This window comes from Rhinatrema bivittatum, chromosome 4 (assembly GCF_901001135.1).
Source record: "Rhinatrema bivittatum chromosome 4, aRhiBiv1.1, whole genome shotgun sequence".
NCBI classification, from domain to species: domain Eukaryota; kingdom Metazoa; phylum Chordata; class Amphibia; order Gymnophiona; family Rhinatrematidae; genus Rhinatrema; species Rhinatrema bivittatum.
In genome coordinates this window covers 54266792-54286840 of record NC_042618.1, presented here as the reverse complement: position 1 = coordinate 54286840, position 20049 = coordinate 54266792, and the positions used below count along the sequence as shown (strand labels likewise).

At 44.3% G+C, this 20049-nt stretch overlaps 2 protein-coding genes across 5 annotated transcripts in view; both read right to left on the bottom strand.

The window, feature by feature from the left end:
• KCNH5 (potassium voltage-gated channel subfamily H member 5) overlaps positions 1-10012 on the bottom strand; it is a 568772-nt gene extending 558760 nt beyond the window's left edge. For all 4 annotated transcript variants that reach the window (XM_029598143.1, XM_029598144.1, XM_029598145.1 and 1 more), the window contains exon 1: positions 9800-10012. In XM_029598143.1, coding sequence (XP_029454003.1) covers positions 9800-9872 — 73 coding nt within the window. In that variant the 5' untranslated portion in view covers positions 9873-10012. The remainder of the gene's footprint in view (positions 1-9799) is intronic.
• Positions 10013-13471: 3459 nt separating this feature from the next.
• LOC115089819 lies at positions 13472-15017 on the bottom strand. The gene is made up of 2 exons (XM_029598147.1): positions 14315-15017; positions 13472-14185 (listed from the first exon to the last, which is right to left on the bottom strand). The coding sequence occupies exons 1-2, from the start codon at positions 14994-14996 to the stop codon at positions 13506-13508; spliced, it is 1362 nt and encodes a 453-aa protein (XP_029454007.1). The 5' UTR covers positions 14997-15017; the 3' UTR covers positions 13472-13505.
• Between the last annotated feature and the right edge of the window lie 5032 nt (positions 15018-20049).

Genomic DNA, 20049 nt, shown 5'->3' with positions numbered 1-20049 from the left:
CTTGATGGATCCTTGGTCTGATCCAGTTTGGCATATTTTATGTTATGTTCTAACAAATTCAATGCTATACTAAATTCTAAATTATAGAGTGGTGGAATACCAGCTGGATCCATGGCATCAAGGATGGGCCAGTCAGGTCCAGGTCTTTCCCACATTACTATCTTTCTGAATAAAGAACGGGCCAGATCCAATAGTCCTAAAGGAGATAGATCCAGCTGTTATCCCTAGAATAGATCAGGGACTCTCAAGCATGGGCATTGGGTGACTGCTGAAGTTGGTGGTGCACCAGAAAATTTGCTGCTGCTATGTGCCCTAGAACACAGTACACACTCTTACATTAACCTATGAGCACTACTTTCTTTGATGCAAAAAGCCTATCAAATTAATGCTCACAGCAACCCAATCCTTAGAGGGAATATTAGTTAATTCCTTAAAGTAAACACCTAATCTACTAACAGCACATACAGTAAAATATTTGAATGAAAAAATAGTTTCTGCAAGAACCTTCAAAACTGCTTTCTGTATGAAAGTGAAATTAATAAAGAGCAAACTTCTGTTTAAAATAGAAATGAGAAGAGATATCCATAATGCCATAAAAGCCATTGATAAATACCATCATTTTCACAGCAACAATTAAAGCTGCACAAGAACTAGACCTTTAAAATACAGACAGACCCTCATCAAATACAGAATAGAAATATGCCAACAAAAACTGAATTGGAAACCACATGCTAAACTGTGTTATGCAGTGCAACGATGGAAAAACAGAAACATTATCATTCCTCTCAAAACATCAAGCAATAAAATTGGAGATATAAAACATCATTCATATTAAAACCATGCTAATAAAAAGATTAAATGTCAAAATACCTGATGAACATCGAATTAAAATAAACTTGCATAAATTTGTTCTAATATTTCCCAAACACCAATAAAATATTTCAAAACTTCTGAGAAATAAAAATTCAATAAAGTTCTAATATTAAAAAACATTAGAAACATCAAATTACACCCAATAATTAAAACTAATAAGGATTAAAAACATCTCCTGCTTTCCTACCACTCTGAGATTATTACGCATTAAGGGAGGTAGGGGCCACACAAACTATCTTCTCTCTCTCCCTCATTACACAAACATACTAACACATTCATTCTTTCAGACATTCCCTCTATCATATACATGCCAGTGCTTTCACTCACACTACCTCTCTCTCACACACACACACAGGTTCTCTCTTCCTCACACACACTCTGTGTGTGTGTGCCTGTTTGTGACACATAGGCTCTCAAAGGCACATGTTTACACACAGACTCTCACAGATGTACACATACACAGCCTCTCACACATACAGGCTCTTGTACGAACATATATGCACACCAACAGGCTCTCACATGGACACACAAACTCTCACACAGACATACCCCCAGGCACACAAAATCTCACACAGACATGCACACAGGCTCTCACATATACAGGGTCTCGAACAGACATCTACATACACCCACAGGCTCTCAAACAGACAAACACACATACATGCACTCAAGATCTCACACAGACACACATGCATGGCACACAGGCTCTCACAGACATTCACATAACCATAAGCTCTCACACAGACATACACACACAAACATACATGGGATGGGGTCCACCAAGATCCCACTGGCCTCCTCTTCGTTTCGGGTCATGACAGGATGGGGTCTGGCACAGCCCCGCAGGCCTCCTCTTCGTTTTAAGCCATGGCAGGATGGGGTCTCCCATGGTCCCGTGGCCTCCTCTTCATTTCAAGCCGTGACAGGATGAGGTCCACCACGGCCCAGCTGACCTCCTCTTTACTTCGGGCCGTAGTGGGATGGGGTCCCCCACAGCCCAGCCAGGCTTCTTGCACTGGGAGGGGGGGAGAATTCTGTACACCTGCAGGAAATGGGCACAAAACGCACATGTACAGCTTAAAGCTGCACATGTGCGGGAGCAGAACTTTTCCAGCGTATGCATGCAGCTTAGAGGGGACATTAGTGGTGGTGTTCCGGGAGGAGAGCCAGGGAAGACATGATAGCTTTCCTAGTTGAGAGAACATTGTACAAATCTCATCTTTGTGTGAGTTTCCTCACTCTGAAGGTCATCTAATCTTCACAAGAGTGTATGTTCTGTTCGTACATCTCACTCTGAATGTCAAAGTGGCCCCTAACCCCCTACACTACTACCTAAATCTCACCTCGAGGTACTAGGTGGGCCTCATATAAAGTTATAAATACCTGCATACTATAAGGGCCTTATAGCTAGTCTGTCTCTCTCTCACACAGGAACTGTAACAATTGTGGTACTTACCGCAAAGTGTGAAAAAGTTATCACAGTCTGTGGTAATACCTATGCGAAGCACTAAGATAGCACACTTTGCAATAAACAGGATATTACCATAAAACACATCCCTTTTCCTATTGCATACAATATTTACTGCATTTTGATAGATCCAGGCCTAAGCTAGTTATCTGGTCAAGAATCTGCTGGGGTCTTTAGCGTCAAATCAATCATGAAGGAAAATGAGACTTGTAAATAATATATTACATATCAGAAATGTGTGTTATGATCTTCGTATAACTCGAGACACAGACTGCACTCATAAATAGAGTGACTGAAGTCATATTGCAATGCATGTTGTATAATCATACGTCACACACATTTTTTAAGACCTTTTTTAGTATTGCAGAAAATAGACCCTTATAGGTGACACTGTCACAGTGTTTCAGTATAAGTTCTTCACTTTACATACACTTCAGCATCCTGCTTAGTACAGCTTATTACATTGGCCAAGGGTGTTAGAGGGAAGGTTTTTACATTGGTTCCGGTTTTATCAATCAAATCAACTGCAGCAAATTTCTAAAACGGGGTATCAGTCTGACAAGTCCTAGAATCTGGAGTCCTATGGGTCAGTTTTGTCTCTTTCTTTTTAAACTTGTACATTCAACCTATCTGTGAATTATTTAGAACTTCATGGATTCACTATTTATTTGTAGATGATATTCAGCTCTGGTACTCCTTGACTGATTTTGAAGAAGACAGTTTGAAAGCTCTAAATGACAATTTGTCATATGCCAGTAAATGGTTTCATGATCATAGTAAGAAGCTGAATATTGGGAATTCTGAGATGCTATGGATGGGAAGGACTACCAGTCTTGAGGAGTTACTGCCTTACTGGTATGATAAGATGATGTAAATTTAACAATACATCATAAAGTTAGGGATCTGGGAGTACTCTTACTAATCTATACTCAAAAGTATGGTAATTCTCAAAGGGCCAGAACTTCCCTTTGCTATTCAAGCCAGGAGTATGGGCATCATCCTAAACACCCAACTTACTATGGAAACCCAAATCCAAGTAATGACAAAATTAACTTTCTTCCATTTCCGCCAACTCTGCCCACTCTTACAATGACTTTGCCTTTGCTACAGTTATCCAAGCTTTTATCATCTCCTGCCTGATCTACTGCAATTCACTCTAGCATTGGAATCCCATAGAAACTAAACTGGTGCCTACAACTTATCCAAAATGCAGCAGCAGTAGCTCAAATGATGCATAATGTCATTAGATTCAGCAGGATCACTCCGCCCTAAAATACCTTCACTGGATCCCAAGCTCCACCCTGCCAAGTTCAAAATCCTGGTCTACAAGATTGCCAAAGGGAGCCACCGTATCTAAGCAGATGCCTCACATCATACACACCCTCCTGCCCTCTATGCTCACTGACACAAGCCCTCCTTATCATGCCTAGTCCCAAGGAAATGCACCTCACCAGCACCAGAAACAGATCTTTCTCAGCAGCAGTCCCAGCCCTCTAGAACTCTCTACCACCCAACCTCCTAGTATTCAGAAAGCTTCTAAAAACTTGACTCTTCAAAGCAGCTTTAGGAACCTGAAGAATGAATTATCACAACAACCTCCCTCCATACACAGACTCATACAATTCTCACTCCTACCCGTGCCATCTAGACTTCCTGTATTTACTGACAATATTGAAATATACTTTGCCTATAAGGAATACTTTGGCATGACAGACCTCCTTACAATCTCTATTAAATCTACCCCATGTTATCTGATCTTACCTGTGTCCTAATATTTGTTACTATGTACTCTCTGTAACCAAACCATGATACATGCATTGTAATCCTACCTTGTTGTAACATGCATTGAACTCTCCGATTGGAAACGCATGATATAAATAAACAATGATGATGATAAAAATGAGAGTAAAATTAGATTTTGGTGTTTTGAGACTTTTGCACCAGCTACATCCTCTCTTATTAACCAAAGATTTAACATGTATTGTACAGGCACCGTTGACGACAAAATTAGACTGCTGTAATGCTACTCTGACTGGCTTACCAAAGAAAACTGTAAAAAGCTGCAGTTACTGCAAAACACAGCAGCCCGGTTGATAGTAGGTTTAAAGGCCAGAGATTATGACTCCTTCCCCCACCAACTTTGAAACACCTGAATTTGTTACCTGTTGAGACCTTGACATTTAAAGTTCTGTGGGATATGAATCCTGATTATGTGTGATTTAAGTTGCGGTGGTATAGTCCCTCTTGTATTTTGCATTCCTCTTAGAAAGAAATCCTGACTATCCCAGGAACTTCAGAAGTTTATTTAGTAAAAACATCAGAGCGAGCTTTCTCTGTGGTAGCATCAAAGCCATAGAACTCACTTCCTAATAATATTCAGTTGCAGACAGATTACTTATCTTGGAAAAAGTCTTAAAAACTTGGCTCTTTAGGAAATTCTATCCAGTATAAATGAATGACAGGATTATTTTAAAATTTTAATGAGATAGAATGTTTTAATGCATTTCTGTGTCAATGAATGATGCTTTTGATTGTGTAATTTTTGTGTTTTTAAATATTATAATCACGCAAATATAAGAGAAAGGTACACAATTTTATTAACTCAAATTTTTAAATTTTGGAAATGTGTCCTAAAATACATGTACTCACACACACTCATTCATACTCTAAAAACATCATACCAGATACAAGGGAATAGTAAGCCACATACATCAATATTTTTCATTAACCCAATACAAAGTCATATGCATGAACTCCCTGTGGTGTTAACCACTTACAACTCTATACCCGGCTTTCGCCCCTTTTTTTCATGCTAAAACATGACTATATAATAATATGCAAAACTTCAATATTTCTTCATCTGGCAAACTTCCCTGTATTGGTCTCTTCACCTCTAGGCAACCCTTCTTCATAGTATTGACTGCATGTTTTCACTGTGGTTTAACCCCAACCCCACTCAGTGTCCAGATACATGTCAGCTTCGGGAGAATTAAGATATGTTTGGTGGCATACCTGATATATGTGGACAGCCTGGGAATTAATTGAATTATAGACGCTTTTTGGTAAAGTTTTTTTTCAAAAATTTTTTTTTAAGGTAAATGTGTCTTAGATGTCATATTTGATAAGGTGATTAAACTAGGGTTTGTTTTCTCAGTGGTTACCATCCCCCTGAGGAAGCAGATGGTTGTGAAACAAGGGCCGCTTGTTGGGGTTAAACCACAGTGACAACATGCAGTCAATACTATGAAGAAGGGTTGCCTAGAGGTGAAGAGACCAATACAGGGAAGTTTGCCAGATGAAGAAATATTGAAGTGGTGCATATTATTATATAGTCATGTTTTAGCATGAAAAAAAGGGGCGAAAGCCGGGTATAGAGTTGTAAGTGGTTAACACCACAGGGAGTTCATGCATATGACTTTGTATTGGGTTAATGAAAAATATTGATGTATGTGGCTTACTATTCCCTTGTATCTGGTATGATGTTTTTAGAGTATGAATGAGTGTGTGTGAGTACATGTATTTTAGGACACATTTCCAAAATTGTTTAAAAATTTGAGATAATAAAATTGTGTACCTTTCTCTTATATATTTGCGTGATTACAATACATGTAGAGAAAGTGGCTTAACATTACCCATTGTGTGTACCTTACACATTTAAATATTATAAATCACTTCAAGATATTTTATAAGAATATATAAGTTAAAATAAACTACATTTAATTGACTTTTATCATCTATTTTAATGAAAGAGTCCTAAAATACAGCACATTCTACATAGTAGGAGGATATATTTTATAAAGTTCTATTATTCAGGTTGTATAGACCTCAGACTATCAAATAAAACTTTACTGATGAAATTTCTATTCCAGGAAAAGAATTATAGAAATGATGATGTGCATGTTTGACTGTATCTTATAGTTAATTATCTGTACTTTCAAGCCAGATTCCCTTTATGCTCACCAAACTGTGAATACATGTTTTCTGGTAAATTACCATGGAACCAGATGAATCACCAGGTAAATGTAATACAAAAAAAAAATGAAAAAGGTGATCATTAAGAGTAAGAAAAGCACTGAGTGAGAAACAGCATTAATAATGAGCAATCATTCATCCTGATGCTCAGTTCAGACCATTATTGCCTGGTGTGGCCAGTGTCTGTTTTAACCATAGTTCCAGATATTTCTCACTAGTGCACTTAAGAAAAAAATAAAAAGTATTTTTGTAAAAAAATTTTTTATTATTCATTTGCTTTTGTATCCCTCTAACCACACCTGACAATAATACTCTTGTCTGATCATCAAAATGTATAACTGCTGCTTATTAATTCTGTTTCTCACTCAGAGTTTTTCCTGCTGTTGGTGATCACCCTTATTTCATTCAAATTCTTGTGGTGCTATTGGTTCTCGTTCTTCAGATTTAAGAATGCTAACATTCAAACTGAAATGTTTTATTCATTTTTCTTTTCCTAATTTAAACACCAAAAACTCCATCAGTCCAGTAGTCAAGCTGTGTTCCTTCTTTCCTCTTTATGTTGTTTACATTAATTTAAAATAAAAAGAGAATAAAAACAAATGATCTAGTTCACTAAACTTCTGAAAAGAGAAATCCATAAGGAAACTGATTAACTTTCAAAAACCTGCTTTACAAAGTGTGCATTACAACTTGCAAAAATGTTAAAGTTACTTATATATCCTCATGGCAAAAAGGTTATGATTTCCCAAAAAGTTAACTATTACTGTACAATGAAGTGACTGGAGTAATCATAATTGTCAAAAATAAAAAGCTCATTACTGCAAGGTCTGTACTGTATCTAGACAAATGCCTTCCATTAGATTTACATCTATAACACAAAAAAATCTATCACAGGTGCATACATGTGTTTGATGAACAAACAGCATCTCGGAGAGTATACCCACATTACTTAAGTCACTTTTCAAGTTGCAATAGAGAACTGTGTTCTTTTTTCTGTATGTAATAGTAAATGGAAGAAACTGGGAAGGTTTAGTTAAAAAAGAAAGGTTACCACTAAAATAACCTTTACTGTTTATTGCATGCTCCCTATAGCCAAAAAGTAATTCATTTCAAACGGGTTTTCTTCCCATTAAATCAATAAAAAGAAAGCAGAACACCAAGAAATGTTCACAGTATACAAAGTGATTTGTTGCATTTGAGTATATCATAGCAGAGCTCTGGATACTACTGTTACTGTCTAGTTCTTATAGCAACATTACCTTTTGAATTTAGAGTAACTAAAACGTAAAATCTTACTACTGTACTTTGTTGAACTTTCAATAAACATGAGCTGAGGCAAAACCAGAATAACTATACATTGAAACTGCATTTCACGTTACTACACTTAAATTAGTATTCCTTTATTTACAGGCAAAATGTTTATCCTTTAAAACTGTATACTTCTTTAACACTTGAAAGACTGCAAAGACAAGTAACATGCAAGTACAGTTGTGGTGACCTCTTGTGGCAAGTGATAACACATAAACCTAATGATCTCCATTTTCAGAAGAGAAAAAAATCATCAAGTAATTGGATGTGCTGCATGCTTATCTGAGCTATTTACAGACTTTTTTTTTTCCTGAATGTACAATCAAGTGTATGTACATGTTTGAATTTAGAGACTGTGCACTTATAAAAAAAAAATGAGTTCACAGAAGGCTGAGATAAATGCACAACTTGACTTAATCCTCAAGTATGTTTTTTATTCACCTTTGAAACCAAAGTCTAATATAAGTTATCTTGAAAACTTAAGGAATGTTGCATTACACATTCAGTATGCTTTGATGGGGAGGGGGGGTAGTTTAAACCTGTTGTATTAAAGTAATAGTATGATTGATCATATCTCTTTCTTTTCCCCAGTAACCTACAGTACAATCAAATGATATGTGGGAGGGAATTGCATCATCAAACAGGATTGCAGGAAAGGAACTAATAATGGTTCCACATAACCAACAATTTCAGCACAAAAATATGCAGTAAATTAGAAAAAGACTTCTGGATAGCAGAAGATTAAAAAAAGAAATCCCTGCTCACTGGTGAAAATGGAAGAAAACCTTACACAGCTCAATACAGTTCTATATGGACCATGGACTAAAATTTAAGCTTAGTGAAAAATGTGTACATTCCTATATCTGAGCCAAACTGGAATAACACAGATAATTCAGAACAAATTATTCAACTTCTGTGCTCCTGCAAGAGCCAACAATGGCAGTAACAGTTTGTTCTTGCCGTCCACTAAGATGCTATATTTTCCATAAAATATGATTTCAAAAGTCTTGCCTCTTTTTCAACTTTAAACAAAAAAAAAATATTTATTTTGCTGGATATTATGTTATTAGTTAGAAACAGAAAGAAGAGAAGGGAATTTGTATGAAAAAATACATCTTTGAAACTTGATGTTTTCAAAACATTTTGTACTGTTTTTGCTTTTTTTTTAGAACATTTTAAATGAATAAGTGAATATATTTCCTTCCAAGAAAAAAATGGCCTGTCAGCTTTTGTTACTCTTGACATCACACAGTATCTGTATGTTAGCCTTTTGATGCTGATGAAGATTTGAGAAAAATATTTTTGAAGTAAATTAAAGAGCACATAGTAGTCAGCACATAGGTGTCAGACCTACTCAAACGTTTTTCTCATTTTGTGTCTGAGGGGGAAAATCCTTTGGTACAACTGACCCTAAAACACTTTTGAAAAGGTATTAACTAGAGAGGGCAGTTGTCTTAAAATTCTGTCAGTGATTAACAACATAACTTTAAAATTTAACTCCCAAATCACCACTATAACAACTAATCGCCCAGTTAATTTATTGATAGTGAGGGTGCTTTGAATTTCTCTTCTTAAACAGAAGTGGTTGCTATACTTTATTGAAATCTAAACACAGCTCACCACCACCACCTTTTCACTAGCCAGTGTATAAATAGTTGCTGTTAAATGATCCCTGAACCCTGGGCAGATGCTATTTCAAACGCCGACCAGACGATCCTTGCGGTATTTATTCTTGAACAAAAAAGCAAAAACAAAATAGCTCTGTTCGGTCCTGTCACCATTTCGAGAATTGCAGCCTGCTAATCAGTGTTACAATAGTACTCTAGGTTTCCTTGTACAGTCTTAATAAGGAATCACCCGCGCTCAGCTACAGAAAGACGGTACCGAACTTCGCGCGCCAGCAGCACAGAGCGAACAAAAAGTAACTTTCCTGCTTCAGTCCGTGTCCCTGTCTCCATCCACTGACCGGCAACAACAGCATTTCACCGAAATTCAAACAAATGCAACCTCTCCTCTTGCCCGCTTGGCTGGCATGTCCCTGCCCACCTACTCCTACCTCAGCGCGGACCTTTCCCTAGTCTCTCTACCCAGGACGCTACACCTACGACCTCGCAGCCCCTCCACAGACAGCCCATGTAATTCTCATGTCCCATGTCCGGGAGGCGTAGGTTCTCTTACCATTTGAGCGCCTGACAATGTTTTCCAAAAACGTGTTCTGCGGTGCAACCAGCCCTCTTTTGCCCCCCGGCATCCTGTGTTTGGAAAGCTCCTGTCAGCGGGTAGGGAAGCTGCCTTGGTTCCGTGTGCGGGTTTTGCAGAATCCCGGTGAGTGGCTGTGGAAAGGATGAAGCAGCTCATGGTAACGCTCCTGTGGCTGTGGCTGCTGCTGCTGAGGCGGCTGAGACGGTGGCAGTGCCGCGCGCGGCGCTCAGCAGCAGCAGCTGGCTCTGCGCCCAGTGCGCCTGCGCGGCCGGACAGCCGGCGGCAGCAGCATGCACACTGCCAAGCCCCCACGCCTCTGTCCTGGGAAGGCGGGAAAAAGGCGCTAGCTGCGCTCTCCGAGGGAGCGGGACCGCGCTCCCAGTGCACCCTCACCAGCCAAAGGCACCCAAGCTTAGGGACTGGAAGGACGAAAGAAAGGAACTTCTCATTTCTCCAGCTGCTGCTACCGCAGTTCTTCCTTTTCAGTTAGCAGAAAGTAAAAACATTGCCTGGGGTGACGTTTAACTCTGGCACGCCGTAGCTCACGGACGACCGCCCCTCCCACCCTTGACCACGCGACAACAGAGTAGGTAAGCCAAGATAACTTTTATTAAGTGGAAGAAACGGCCACAGCCAGCATTTAACATTATAGCCTTATTACTTTATATTGCAGCAGCTTAAACAATTGGCATTAGCTAAATGCCACGCCCTCACCGGTACCTTGCTTGTTCTTCCCACCCCAATGCTTTTTTGGAGACGGCAGCCCTCCATCCTTCCGCTCCGTGAAGGTGGTACACCATTGGCACCCCGCTCCGTGAATGCCAATCCCGCCTTCCGCTCCGTGAAGGGGGAACACCCGCCACTGGCATCCCGCTCCGTGAACGCCTCCGTGGCTACTGCCGCTCCGTGCAGTATTCTGCCGCCTCCTCCCACCCCTGGCCTTGCGGGCCGCAATTATTGCTTATGCCAGGCCTTCATTGGGCCACCCCCAGACCGGCCATTATCTCGGTCTCCGCCATGCTTAGTTATATCCATGCCCCTGCTTTCCCCCTATGCAAAGTCCTTGGTGCTGTGCTCCTCCCCTTCCCCCAACACCAAAAACTTCCCCTCTATGCAGCGATACATCCGCTTATGCTCCGGTGAGGGCACCCGCTGTTCCTTTTGTTATGGCTGTGACAACTTATCCCCCCAATCCCAGTATCCCCTTGCGCTGTGGGGTGGTGGGAGGGTTGCTCTCGCTTCCAGGCTGCAAATGTGCTCCCCCCACCCCCACCTCTAAGTACCCGAGCTCAGAGACGCCGCCTTCCTTGTCTAATGCCCAGGTTTGAACTGGCCCCTAATCCCATTGTCCGCCCCTCTCCGCACCTAGGCTGTGCCCCCCTCCCCCCTCCCTCTTGCCTGCCCCACGTCTGCCCAGTTATACGGCCCATGCCTCGAGAGGCAGGGCCTCCTTAACTCTGGCACGCCGTAGCTCACGGATGACCGCCCCTCCCACCCTTGACCACGCGACAACAGAGTAGGTAAACCAGGATAACTTTTATTAAGTGGAAGAAACGGCCACAGCCAGCATTTAACATTATAACCTTATTACTTTATATTGCAGCAGCTTAAACAATTGACATTAGCTAAATGCCACGCCCTCACCGGTACCTTGCTTGTTCTTCCCACCCCAATGCTTTTTTGGAGACGGCAGCCCTCCATCCTTCCGCTCCGTGAAGGTGGTATACCATTGGCACCCCGCTCCGTGAATGCCAATCCCGCCTTCCGCTCCGTGAAGGGGAACACCCGCCACTGGCATCCCGCTCCGTGAACGCCTCCGTGGCTACTGCCGCTCCGTGCAGTATTCTGCCGCCTCCTCCCACCCCTGGCCTTGCGGGCCGCGATTATTGCTTATGCCAGGCCTTCATTGGGCCACCCCCAGACCGGCCATTATCTTGGTCTCCGCCATGCTTAGTTATATCCATGCCCCCGCTTTCCCCCTATGCAAAGTCCTTGGTGCTGTGCTCCTCCCCTTCCCCCTCCCCCAACACCAAAAACTTCCCCTCTATGCAGCGATACATCCCCTTATGCTCCGGTGAGGGCACCCACCAAAGTAGGAAACAGTAAAACCTTATTTGTTTTCTACCCCCACTAATTAACTAAAGCTGCTGTGGCCGTTTGCAGGGTGAGGATGAAGATATCTACCCCAACGTCTGATAAGTGAACCCCATCCGGCCTATACATGCCTGAACATGAGAGCGAAATATCATCATGCTTGATGACATACCCCCCTATAGCTCTCAACCACGTCCCCACTTCTTTATTTAATTTGCGCCTGCTTTTTTCGATGGATTTGTGCGACCTCGCGTCCCTCCATACCAATCGGGGAATAATGTGGGACCATACCAATACCACGGCTGGCCATATAGCCTTAATTGCAGTCAAGTCCTTCTTGATCGTGATTATTAAGTCAATGTTTTTGACTGCGACCAAATCGTTACCGCCCAAATGACAGATGATAATATCAGGCTGTGGTAGTTGCCTGGCGTATTGGAGAATGCAAGGCATTAGTTGGACCCACTTCATCCCTCGTTTGCCGAGCCAGAATAAGCTGGCCTTGCTATGCGGTATGCCCATCTGCTCGCTGGAGGTCTTTCTCTTGGTTCTAATGTGCGCCCAATAAATGTATGAGTGCCCCATGATCCATATCACTTTCACGCTCCCCGCTGGCGAGTCTATGATAGACAAAATAAAACGGTTGTGTAACAGGACGGTAAATATATGCTTTTTATGTTTCCCAGTGAGACTGTTCATTGGGCTGTCTGGTTATTGGGTCGTATGTATGTTTTGAATTTACCGGATTTCCACCGCCCTAGCGCCTTAATTTGATCTTCGCTTAAACCGCTGCTGCTGGCGAAGGATGCTGCGCCTATTCGGAATGAATGTGTGTGATAAGCTCCCGCGTCTTCCCCTATCTTTTCCAAGCCTTTGCGTAGCATACTGATAAACTGGTAACGCGATAGCGCGTTGCCATCTTTGTGTTTTAGAAAGGGCCCTCCCCCCAGCGGGCGTACTTTGAGGTATTCTGTTGTAGCCCTTACGGGGCATATCACCCCCGTATGAGCAGGGTATAGTGTAATCCAGCGACCTACTGCCCGTTGATCAGTTTTTGCTCGCCTGAGAAAGATCTGTACTGTCTCATTAAACAGCCTTATGTTTTCTATCAGGAGACCCCCATCCGATGCCCTGGTGGTCACCTTTGCCCTCGGGATAAGCTCGCTGTTTCTAAATGCACCAAAGAACATTAGTGAAAAAGCCACGGTCCATAGCTTTACCTCATAATTGTCCCAAACTAGGCTGGGGAGCTCCTTTACCAGTGCTTGTAGCAGCATTGGTGTGATAGGCTTTCTGGCGTCCCTTCTAACTGGTTCTTGTCTCCGCCAACCCTCTAATATCTTTTTTATGAGAAAGGAGTTGCTAATTGAGCCTATCCCCCATAGTTTGGAGACGAAAACAATAGCAGCTACATGTTGCCCTGCCTGTGCTCTTGATACTCCCGAGTTCTTGAGGTAGAGCAAGAACTCTGTTACATTTCTCTCTGTCATTGTCCCCTGAACTTGCGTGTTATTTGATTGGCAAAATTTTTGGAACAGGCTCCAGCCGCGTGCATATGCTCTCCCCGTACTCTCTGCCAGAGCCGATCTCAATATGGAGGCGATTCCGGGCACCCTAATTCCCAAATCCGCGGAGGGACGTGATAAGGGTGATGCTCTGCTTCCGGGGCCAGGAATCTGAAACGAGACCACTGACAACGAGACAATGCATCAGCGATGCCGTTAGCTTCCCCCGGAACGTACTTAGCCTTAAAGACCAGGTTAATGCGCAGGCAGAGCAGTACTAAATCCCGCAATAGCCTAATGACCCTAGGGGAGTGAGCGGTGAGAGAATTTATCGCCTGTACAACCGCCATGTTGTCTGACCAAAAAACCACTCTTCTGTTGTGGAAACATGCTTTCCACATGTGTATTGCTGCAACAATGGGGAACAATTCGAGAAAAGTGATGTCTCTGAGTAAACCCATGGCTTCCCACTGTACTGGCCATCGTTCCGTGCACCATTTCCCAGCCAGATAGGCCCCAAATCCAGCGCTCCCCGCTGCGTCGGTGTAGAGCTGCAGCTCCCTATTGGTCATGATTGGGTCCCTCCAAACTGTCCGCCCATTATATTCCCCTAGGAATGTCTTCCATACTATGAGGTCCTCCCTGAGCTCCTTGGTGATTCTAATGAAATGATGGCTCCTGCGAATACCTGCTGTGGCTTGGGACAATCTTCTCATGAAGGGGCGACCCATGGGCATGATCTTGCAAGCGAAATTGAGGTGACCAATGAGTGACTGCATTTGTTTTAGCGTGATTTTGCGTGATTGTTCGGTAGTAGATATGTTGGCGCGTAACGCTTCTAGTTTTGCGGGCGGTAGGCGTGTGACCATTTGCAGAGTATCAATTTTGATACCGAGAAATGACAATTTTTGTGACGGTCCTTCTGATTTGTGCTTAGCTAGCGGAATGCCTAATTCGTCAGTTTTCCGGGTGAATGCTTCGAGGGCTTGCGCACAGGCTTGTGTGTCCCTATGGCCGGTAAACAGAAAATCATCCAAATAGTGTATGATTTTCCCTTTCCCGATGTCCTGCTCTACAGCCCATTGCACAAATGTGCTAAACCTCTCAAAGTAGGCGCAAGATATAGAGCAGCCCATCGGGAGGCATTTATCGAAGTAATATTTACCTCTGAATTGAAACCCCAACAGATGGAAGCAGCTTGGATGTATTGGAAGCAAGCGGAAGGCTGATTCAATGTCGGCTTTTGCCAACCATGCCCCTTGCCCCCAATGCCTCACCATGTCTAATGCCTGGTCGAATGAGGCGTAGGCGACCGAGCATGCTTCGGGGTCCAAGTAATCATTCACTGACCCACCCTCTGGGAAGGATAAATGGTGAATCATTCGGAATTCCCCTGGCTCTTTTTTGGGAACCACCCCCAGAGGGGAAATCCTAAAATGAGGTAGAGGTTTGTCCTTGAATGGGCCTTCCACCCTACCCATGTCGCTTTCTTTTTTGATCTTTAGTGCAATGACCTCTTCATTATTCCTCGCAGATAAGAGATTCTTAGCCTCTGTGGCGGTTTCTGGCCCCATGAAAGGTATATGAAAACCTTGGGAAAACCCTTCGTATAGCCATCTGGCCTCCTTGGGCTGATAACCCTTTAAACAGACCTGCAAGCTATGTATCTTAATGGGGGTATGTGCTCTAATGAATTTATTGTTGCTCTGTGTGGGGGATGGTTCCTCCCCTTGAGCATTTTGTTTGAGGGTGGCCTGCACCGCATCCCATGCAGGCGTGTCTGAATTTGCAGGCAGCAGCGAATCTGCAAAAACCAGAGTTGAACAGCCTACAGATGGGAGTCCCCCCGCCCCTAAATCTAGTGGCTTGCCCCCACCTTTGCCCTTGACGAAAGGGCTGACCTTGCCGAAATGGAAATCTTCCCGTAAAAGTATGTTGGCGAGGAGTTAACCATGTACTCGGCTGGTATGCATTGCCAGCGAAGCCAGGGACAACCTCCTGCACCGGTCGGTACGGTGTGATTTTTGAGAGCCAGAGGTCAATATCCTTGCGATCCCATTCTAAACCTGGGTTCACAGCCATATTCCTTCTGAACTGCTCATCATACTCCAACCAAGCCGTACCGCCATACGTGCGATAAGCACCACAAATGACGTCCTGGTAAGCAATTAAGGAGCAACATTTTTCAGGAAATTTTTGACCTATGATGGATGACAGAATTCTGAATCCTGCTGACCAATTAGCTAGCGTCTTAGCGATGCAGGGTTTCTCCCTAGCTGAGAGTTTGCACGCTTCGTGGCATTTGGGATCGGAACCCTCCCCTTCTTTCCTGAGCAGCTCGAATATATCTACATATTCGCTGCGCCATATTTTCTCTTTTAACGCCTCTGACACATGCGTGGTTAGTGAGCCCACTGTACATGTGTATTGTGCAGCGTTATTGCCATTCGTGGCTGAGCTACCAGTGGTATTGTGCCCATTGGTCCCCAGCTGACCCACCGTTGTTCCAACCGCTGTAGCTGTGGTTGGTGTTCCAACAGCTGTAGCTGTGGCTGGGGTTGGTGTCACAAGTAAAATATTCCCCATGGGTCGTCCTGACTGCCCTGTTTCCTGTGTTGGGCTAGTGTTAGCATTACCCTGCCCATGCCAGTTATCGAAAATAGCTTTCATAGCAGCGAAATTGTCAGTAGGAGCGCTTTGTGGCCCCAGCCACACTTCGCTGCCATTCCTTGGTGGTGGGTAACTGGGCTGTGTTGGGGGTACCTGCGCATTACCCTGGCCCCGGTTTAAATCAGGGTACTCACAGTTCTGTCCTTCTTGCGGTTGCCCGTGTTGTCCATGAGCTGTCTTGACGTGCTGGTGGCTGGGTGTTGCCAGCTGAACTGTTGGAGCTGCCCGCTGCACCGTGCTGGGGACCGATGGGCACTGAGCCAGGGGATGGGCTAGTGGTATGCGTTAAGGCATCCAGCATTGCCTTCACCCTGTCCGTGCCATGGATAGCAGCCGCTGACAAGGTTTGGTCCATGAGCTGACTGCAGCTGTCGTTCGGTAGCATTGCCGAAGTTCTCTCGTGGCGGTGCTGCAGGGATCGGTGCTGCAGGGGTCATGCCCCGTGGAGGGGACTGCTCCGGTACATAGCAGCCCAAATGGCTGATGCTACGCGGTTGTCGTGTGCTTGCGGATTTCCTCTTCTTATTCCTCTGTGTCTTGGTCTTACGTTTTTCGACTTCTGGCGTTGCCGCGAAGTTTTCCTGCAATTTGCTTGGCTTCCGACGTGCTCGCTTGGCTGGAGCCTGGTCCGGCATAAGTGCGGACGGGGCAGAAGCCATAGCAAACTGAGTGGTAGCCATGCTGTGTAGACATATTAAATGGTTAGATCCCGCACAGTTTGGGGGGGGGGGGGCATATGAATAGGTAGCCAAACGTGGGTGTGCGCACACCTGCTAAGGGGGGGTGGGTGGGGGAGGGGGCAGCTGAGGAAGGTGGGAGGGGGGGGGAGAGGGGGCAGGCCGAACTCTGTGGGGAGGCGGGAGTGCCGGCACATGGGGGGGGGGGGCCTGGGAGTAAAAGAAAAGTAATAGTAAAAAAAAAATCCTGAAAGTCCATGTGCTGACCTCCAAAATGGCCGCTGCCATGTGCTGACCTCCCAAAATGGCCGCTGCCATGTGCTGACCTCCCAAAATGGCCGCTGCCATGTGCTGACCTCCCAAAATGGCCGCTGCCATGTGCTGACCTCTGCTGGCAAGCCCTTCCCATGAGAACCACAATACCATGCTAAGATGTAAGCCAACCTTTCATTAATATTTTAATTTACTTTGTATAGAGCTGCATAGCGCAGCCTAAATCATATCTATCAAGCTGAGGGTCCTGTACCCCTTATAATTCAGTATAAACGTGCACATGGGACAGCTCTCCCTTTAAATGGTAACCGAATACTAAATATCACCTTTAGGATTAATATAAAAAACATCCTGTTAACCTGGCTGAGCACTCAAATGCCGTACCGCTGTCCCATAGACATATCATCAGAATTCCCAACTACGGGATGCTAGCTACTTTTTAATTGTCAGATTACTTAGGTATAACAAAGCACATCCACAGGTTGTTGAGGTAGCATGGTAGACATGAAGCCTGCCCACTTCCTAGCAATTTAGAGAGCGAGGGGTAAAGCAATACATAGAAAACATCGATTTTAAAGTAAAGCAAGCCTACAAGATCAGTGCTCTAACCACTGAGCTACCAAGCCTGCTACTGCCAGCCATGTGCTCTAACCACCTATGCATTCACCATGTGCAGACCCCTTCAATGGCGTTTCTTAAGAGGCTACAAGTGAAAGATAACCAGCCCTGCACTCGCTGCCCTTTCAATAAATACAGCAACATGCAGAGCAAGCATTGTGCTGAAAGCCAGCCATGAGTTCATAAAATATATATATAATAACAGGTAAAGTGTGGCCATGTGCCCATGGCGTTTCACTAAATATATATTAGTTAAAATATATATAACCAGCCATGTGCTAAGGCATTTCCTTAAATAAAAGGACATTCCAGGCAGAAGCAGCCATGCATTCAAAGCCTTTTCATTAAATAAAGTACTGGTAATGCAGAGCCAGTTCAATGCAAAAGGGGGGAGGGGGTGAGCATACCTTCCAGACCTTAGCAACACAAAATTACCATTAATATTCTCAACATTTTGCCTATAAGCCACAAAATCTATGTACTTTACCCAATGATGTAATCAAAGAAATCGTTCCTGCTCCTTTAGCTGATCTGCTCCTCTTACAGCACAGCCGTGCTGGAGGCAAAGTGAAAGTAAAAGCAAAACTGTTGTAGCACAGCCGTGCTGAGGTCAGCCTGTTACAGCACAGCCGTGCTGAGGTCAGCCTGTTACAGCACAGCCGTGCTGAGATCAGCCTGTTACAGCACAGCCGTGCTGAGATCAGCCTGTTGCTCTCGCTTCCAGGCTGCAAATGTGCTCCCCCCACCCCTCACTACCTCTAAGTACCCGAGCTCAAAGACGCCGCCTTCCTTGTCTCATTGGCTCATGCCCAGGTTTGAACTGGCCCCTAATCCCATTGTCCGCCCCTCTCCGCACCTTGTTTTGCTTTTTTTTTAGAACATTTTAAATGAATAAGTGAATATATTTCCTTCCAAGAAAAAAATGGCCTGTCAGCTTTTGTTACTCTTGACATCACACAGTATCTGTATGTTAGCCTTTTGATGCTGATGAAGATTTGAGAAAAATATTTTTGAAGTAAATTAAAGAGCACATAGTAGTCAGCACATAGGTGTCAGACCTACTCAAACGTTTTTCTCATTTTGTGTCTGAGGGGGGAAAATCCTTTGGTACAACTGACCCTAAAACACTTTTGAAAAGGTATTAACTAGAGAGGGCAGTTGTCTTAAAATTCTGTCAGTGATTAACATAACTTTAAAATTTAACTCCCAAATCACCACTATAACAACTAATCGCCCAGTTAATTTATTGATAGTGAGGGTGCTTTGAATTTCTCTTCTTAAACAGAAGTGGTTGCTATACTTTATTGAAATCTAAACACAGCTCACCACCACCACCTTTTCACTAGCCAGTGTATAAATAGTTGCTGTTAAATGATCACTGAACCCTGGGCAGATGCTATTTCAAACGCCGACCAGCCGATCCTTGCGGTATTTATTCTTGAACAAAAAAGCAAAAACAAAATAGCTCTGTTCGGTCCTGTCACCATTTCGAGAATTGCAGCCTGCTAATCAGTGTTACAATAGTACTCTAGGTTTCCTTGTCCCGTCTTAATAAGGAATCACCCGCGCTCAGCTACAGAAAGACGGTACCGAACTTCGCGCGCCAGCAGCACAGAGCGAACAAAAAGTAACTTTCCTGCTTCAGTCCGTGTCCCTGTCTCCATCCACTGACCGGCAACAACAGCATTTCACCGAAATTCAAACAAATGCAACCTCTTCTCTTGCCCGCTTGGCTGGCATGTCCCTGCCCACCTACTCCTACCTCAGCGCGGACCTTTCCCTAGTCTCTCTACCCAGGACGCTACACCTACGACCTCGCAGCCCCTCCACAGACAGCCCATGTAATTCTCCCCCCATGTCCGGGAGGCGTAGGTTCTCTTACCATTTGAGCGCCTGACAATGTTTTCCAAAAACGTGTTCTGCGGTGCAACCAGCCCTCTTTTGCCCCCCGGCATCCTGTGTTTGGAAAGCTCCTGTCAGCGGGTCGGGAAGCTGCCTTGGTTCCGCGTGCGGGTTTTGCCGAATCCCGGTGAGTGGCTGTGGAAAGGATGAAGCAGCTCATGGTAACGCTCCTGTGGCTGTGGCTGCTGCTGCTGAGGCGGCTGAGACTGTGGCAGTGCCGCGCGCGGCGCTCAGCAGCAGCAGCTGGCTCTGCGCCCAGTGCGCCTGCGCGGCCGGACAGCCGGCGGCAGCAGCATGCACACTGCCAAGCCCCCACGCCTCTGTCCTGGGAAGGGCGGGAAAAAGGCGCTAGCTGCGCTCTCCGAGGGGGCGGGACCGCGCTCCCAGTGCACCCTCACCAGCCAAAGGCACCCAAGCTTAGGGACTGGAAGGACGAAAGAAAGGAACTTCTCATTTCTCCAGCTGCTGCTACCGCAGTTCTTCCTTT

Excerpts from the sequence above, each read along its gene's own strand:
- LOC115089819 (XM_029598147.1), bottom strand. The coding sequence starts at position 14,996 with ATGGGGCCAGAAACCGCCACAGAGGCTAAGAATCTCTTATCTGCGAGG. Across the intron at positions 14,186-14,314 it reads ACAAAAATTGTCATTTCTCG|GTCACCTCAATTTCGCTTGC; the intron begins GTATCAAAATTG and ends AGTCACTCATTG.